The following is a 5,456-nucleotide window of genomic DNA, read 5'->3' on the forward strand; positions in this document are numbered from 1 at the left end:
TTTCTGTGGAGAAGGTAAACTTGGTCTCCCCACATTATATGGGTCTTTCTATGGGGAAAAAAAAAAATCTATAGAAAAAGAAAATGTCTGCTGTTTTCATTCCTATCACCCCAAGAAAACCACATAATATGAGAACCATAAATTTTTGTTACAGAGGCTTACTTTGGCCCATCGATGGGTTAAATTCAACACAGTCAGCATTTCTGTTACTTACTTTCTCCTGAGCGTGTAAACGAAAATTCTATTACTTTCTAGCTCTGTTTCCTCAGTGAGGCTCCTGTGAGAAAGATAAAATTATATAAACTGTGGGTGCTTGAACAGTGTTTATTGAATGACTGATAACAAAGGAAACAGCTCTATGTCTCAGTTTATAGATAGAATAGATAAAGAGGAACTTGGTGTTTTAAGGGAAAGACCCGAATCCCTGCTCATCTGCTTCTTCAGCTCCAGTCATGCTGTCGGAAGTGTATATGATGGAGGTGGTGCTGGTGGTGGGGAGTCAGTGGCCGAATCTCTTTTTTTTTTGGTGGAAATAGCAGTGTGTATTATCTTCCCTGAGTTCACGGAGTTGGTGGTGGCAGAGTTCACAACGGTGGCATTTGGGAAGATGTTGGTGTTGACGTTGGCAAAAGCATTGGCACTTTTGATTTGGGGCAGAACAGATAAATTATGATGTTTGGTCTGCATCATGACACTAACATTCTTTGTAATTTTTAGCAATTTCTGAGAGTCCTCTTCAAGCATGTGGAGCATTTCATTTTGTATGTAGTTTTTTATCATTTGAACCACTTTTGATCTAATACAACATTTTTTCTTTTTGCATTTATCTAACTCTTTTTCATCCATGTTGCAGTGCTCTTTGCATCTCCCCAAACCCATTACACATCTTCTCAAGCCGAAGTATTCTGCACAAATAAAAGAGAAAACAATGTGCTAAGGTTAATAACTAGATGTGATATTAAAATTGCTAGAGCGAGAGGAATAGAGTCAGAGTGAATTTGTTAATGCTGAATTAAAAGTACAGTGGTTAGGGACGTTGATGAAGGCAACAGGCAGGCCAAGAAAGTCTTTGTACATCTCTGAAATCCAAAATAAATCTCTAGTCTCTTCTCATTGAATAATTAAAACCTTAAGAAGAAAAGGAAACTCATTTGCTTCAGGGTTAAGATTTTAGATCTCTAATATATAACATCTTAGACACTTGTTGAGTATCATTATCTCTTCCCAGGATCCTAGGAAATATGGAGAAAAGTAAAATCTCTCATAAAAGTAACCCAAGAGTGCTCGCTTCGGCAGCACATATACTAAAATTGGAACGATACAGAGAAGATTAGCATGGCCCCTGCGCAAGGATGACACGCAAATTCGTGAAGCGTTCCATATTAAAAAAAAAAAAAAAAAAGTAACCCAAGAAAGAGTTTCAAAAGAGAATCAGCTGGACTTTTCAGAAGATCTGGCTTCTTGCCAAACTCAGTGGTCTATGACCTCACCCTCCTTAACAATCACTTGACCTGTGGTTCCTGCAGCATGGTGTTCTATCATTTTCATCCTCTCTGGACACTATGTCCCTCAGGGATCTTATTTATTGTCATAGCCTTAACCTCACCTCTATGAAGATAATTCCTGCATTGTTATCTCTATCTCTAAATCCCCTGCTTAGTGTAGTATCTCATCTTCATCTGTTGGATGTTTTTCCATCCCAATGGTTCATCTTTTTTTTTTCCCTCCAAATCCAGAAGCTCCTTCTTCACTCAACAATTCAACAGATTTTCCATAAAGCACAAGAGATTTATGTAGCACCTACTGTCCACAGGCATTTCAATATTGTTCCTCACCAGAGAAAACACAGCAAAATACTTGTATTTTAAGCAGCTACACTGATTAACCTTATCTTACATGGAATTTGAGAGTCAAATTTGACTTTACCGGAGATGACACAACCATACTTACTTATAACCCTTCTCTTAGGGTCCCAAGATAAAAAATTAGACACATCTTTGACTACTCTTTTACTTTCCCTTCCTTGACCCATTGCCCATTTAAAATCTGGATGATTCTTGTATTCTGAAACAAGTCTCAATGCTCCTGTCTCCATTGCAGAAAACAATGGCCAGTCTTCTGACTTAGCCATTTGCCCTGATGTGTTCCTAGAGGCTCTTGTGGGTAATATGGGGGTTTCCAGTAAAACAAAGGCTGAGAAAAGGAATGGAACTCTGTAGAAGTTTGAAAAAGTTGAGATGGAGAACATAGATCTGTTCACTGAATCCTGAGAGTAAATTTTTTTTTTGAGCATAATTTTAAGGTCTTCCTTCTTATTACACCAAAGTATAAACTGGTCAGACCTTTTACTTAGAGATGGTTTAAATTAGAAATAGAGCAAAAATGGGGTAGACTTGGCCTGAATCCCAGGTGATAGCTATGTAGAGGTCAAGGAGGCAGTTGTATATATTGAGTAATTTCTGAGTTCACAAACAACACCCTACTTCCTTTGTAGCTCCATGTGTATCACCATCAGACACAGTCTGGGTTTGGAGCCTGTGGGACTACATGACAGATGGTGAATGACTGATGCAATATGAACTTTTCAGCTGTATCTTTGGGCATCTCATTTTCAGTGTCTCTTTGGGTTTCCATTATCAAGCACTGCCAAATCTCTGCTTCCTCCAACCACTCCCTCTTAGACCCAGGATTTCACGTTACCTGTGTGCACCTGCCACTGTAGCATGAGGCTGGCAAAGATAGGGAAAAGGAGCTTCATGGCTGGGTGTCAGAGAAGAAGCCTTGGATCTGGGTTCATATTCTTGAGCTCCAGCCTTTATTGGCATCTTCATGGCCTTAGGCTCTGAGCAGTCAAGTGCAACCAAAGCTCACGGCAATTGTGTTTTCTATGATTCTGTTTGAGAATTAGTTCAGTTCAGTTCAGTTGCTCAGTTGTGTCCAACTCGTTGTGACCCCATGGCCTGCAGCACGCCAGGCTTCCTTGTCCATCACCATTTCCTGGAGCTTGCTCAAACTCATGTCCACTGAGTCAGTGATGCCATCCAACCACCTCATCCTCTGTCATCCCCTTCTCCTCCTGCCTTCAATCTTTCCCAGCATTAGGGTCTTTTCCAATGAGTCAGCCCTTCGCATCAGGTGTGGCCAAAGTACTGGAGCTTCAACTTCAGCATCAGTCCTTCCAATGAAGGACTACCTGAATACCTCATGCAAGAAATTTCCTGTTCTTAATCCTGGGGGGAATTATAAGACACACAAAACATTAAAGAAAACACAAGCTCTTTAGATCTCTTCCTCTTAAGATTAATGTAGGGCAAGAGTAGTATATCTGCTTTCCCCTTTGTGAGCCTAGAGTTAGGCCTAAGGCATTTAATGTATGAGATTCAGAAGAGCAGAGCTTGCTATAGCCATAGACTCCTGGAGGATAGAGATTTTGTCTTTTCTGTACTGTTTTCTCCATGGGTGCCGAATTAACATGAGAACTCAATACATATTTGTTGAATGAGTTTGTGGGAGGCAGTTCTTGGCATAACTTTAGCTTCTTTAAAAAAATGAAATGTAATTAACATATAACATTATATTAGTTTCAAGTAGAAGTGAAGATGTTAGTCGCTCAGCCATGTCTGACTCTTCGTGACCCCATGGACTATAGCCCACCATGATCTTCTGTCTATGGAATTTCCCAGGTAAGAACACTGGAGTGGGTTGCCATTTCCTTCTCTAGGGGATCTTCCTGACCCAGGAATCAAACTCAGGTCTCCTGCAGATTCTTTACTGTCTGACCCGCCAGGGAATGATTTGATATCTGTATATATCCTCAGAAGTGGAATTGCTAGACTATATGGAAGTTCTATTTTTAACTTTTTGAGGTACCTCTATATTATTTCTATAGTGACTGAACAAATTTACATTTCTACCAACAGTGTACATAGATTCCCTTTTCTCCTTGCTGTTCTCATCTTTGCCAACACTTATCTTGTTTTCTTGGTGATAGATATTCTAACCGACGTGAGGTGATATCTCACTGTGCTTTTGATTTGCATTTTCCTAAATACCTTTTCATGTGCCTGTTGGTCATCTGTATGTCTTCTTTGGAAAAATGTCTATTCAGATCCTTTGCCCATTTTTTAATTGATCTTTTTCTTGGCATGGAATTGTCAACTTTACACATGGACATCACCAAATGGTCAGTACCGAAATCTGATTGATTACACCATTTGTAGCCAAAGATGGAGAGGCTGTATACAGTCAGCAAAAACAAGACCTGGAGCTGACTGTGGCTCAGATCATCAGCTTCTCACAGCAAAATTCAGGCTTCTTAATAAATAATGGTCCAATATTTCTATAAGTATTCAGCTGGTTAGAATATTTTCTTTTTTTACACTTCTTTTTGGAACTTGACCCATTATTGTTCGCTGAAATATTTCAGAGTGAAAGTCACTCATTCATATCTGACTCTTTGCAACCCCATGGAATTCTCCAGGCCAGAATACTGCAGTGGGTTGCCTTTCCCTTCTCCAGGGGATCTTCCCAACCCAGGGAATGAACCCAGGTCTCCCACACTGCAGGCAGATTATTTACCAGCTGTGCCACAATTCAAGGTAAATTATAAATACAATATTCCATTTCCATACATTCTAGTAAACATTTTTTTTTCATTTATTTTTTATTAGTTGGAGGCTAATTACTTTACAGTATTGTAGTGGTTTTTGTCATACATTGACATGAATCAGCCATGGATTTACATGTATTCCCCATCCCGATCCCCCCTCCCACCTCCTTCTCCACTCAGTTCCTCTGGGTCTTTCCAGTGCACCAGGCCCGAGCACTTGTCTCATGCATCCAGCCTGGGCTGGTGAACTGTAGTAAACATTTTTTTTTGAAAAAAATAGTTTATTTTGCAACATGGCCAACATAATATCATCACACTTAGCAAAATTAATAAAATTTCCATAATATTTAACAATTACTACTCAGTCTATTTCCAAATATCTTTAATTATTCCAAATTTTTTTTTAAACAACTGATTTGTTCACACTAAAATTCACTCCAGGATCAGTCAATTTGAAGCTTTCTCTAAGTTAACATCAAATTTGCTTGACATGAATGTGTCAAGAAGTGATTTTTCTTTTTTTCTTTTGACTCTGCAACATGGCTCTGAGATCTTATTAAATAGTTCCCCAACCAGGGATCGAACCCAGGCCCTCAGCAGTGAAAGTGCCGAGTCCTAACCACTGGACCCCCAGGGAATCCCCTGAGGTGATTTTTAATCTTGGGAGATATTGTGCACATGCATTTTTTTTGAGAGCTGCCCACACAGGGTAAAAACTCAGTCTCTACTTCCTTTTGAGTTTTTAAGATTTTCCTTGATACTAGAGAATTCTTTGGTCAGTATTTCGAAGTCTCTAGATGTACATGAGTCTTACAGAACAATTACGAAAGTATGATGTTTGTCATTT

The 5,456-nt window shown here is 39.3% G+C and overlaps 1 protein-coding gene and 2 non-coding genes across 3 annotated transcripts; 1 reads left to right on the forward strand and 2 right to left on the reverse strand.

The window, feature by feature from the left end:
* Positions 1-450: 450 nt before the first annotated feature.
* Positions 451-2,758, reverse strand: DEFB129 (defensin beta 129). The gene is made up of 2 exons (XM_065919736.1): positions 2,701-2,758; positions 451-905 (listed from the first exon to the last, which is right to left on the reverse strand). Exons 1-2 carry the CDS (start codon positions 2,756-2,758, stop codon positions 451-453), a joined length of 513 nt encoding a protein of 170 aa, XP_065775808.1.
* LOC136162029 (U6 spliceosomal RNA) lies at positions 1,281-1,387 on the forward strand. Its single transcript, XR_010661881.1, has one exon. It is a non-coding gene; the product is annotated as a U6 spliceosomal RNA (small nuclear RNA).
* Positions 2,759-5,173: 2,415 nt separating the features above from the next.
* Positions 5,174-5,246, reverse strand: TRNAE-UUC (transfer RNA glutamic acid (anticodon UUC)). The gene has a single exon. It is a non-coding gene; the product is annotated as a tRNA-Glu (tRNA).
* Positions 5,247-5,456: the final 210 nt, after the last annotated feature.

The sequence above is a fragment of the Muntiacus reevesi genome, chromosome 2, assembly GCF_963930625.1.
Source record: "Muntiacus reevesi chromosome 2, mMunRee1.1, whole genome shotgun sequence".
NCBI lineage: Eukaryota > Metazoa > Chordata > Mammalia > Artiodactyla > Cervidae > Muntiacus > Muntiacus reevesi.

What these genes read in the sequence shown, in the direction of transcription:
- DEFB129 (XM_065919736.1), bottom strand. Translation starts at nt 2,758, where the DNA reads ATGAAGCTCCTTTTCCCTATCTTTGCCAGCCTCATGCTACAGTGGCAG. An exon ending in ACAGTGGCAGGTGCACACAG is followed by an intron (nt 906 to 2,700) that starts GTAACGTGAAAT and finishes TTATTTGTGCAG; the next exon opens with AATACTTCGGCTTGAGAAGA.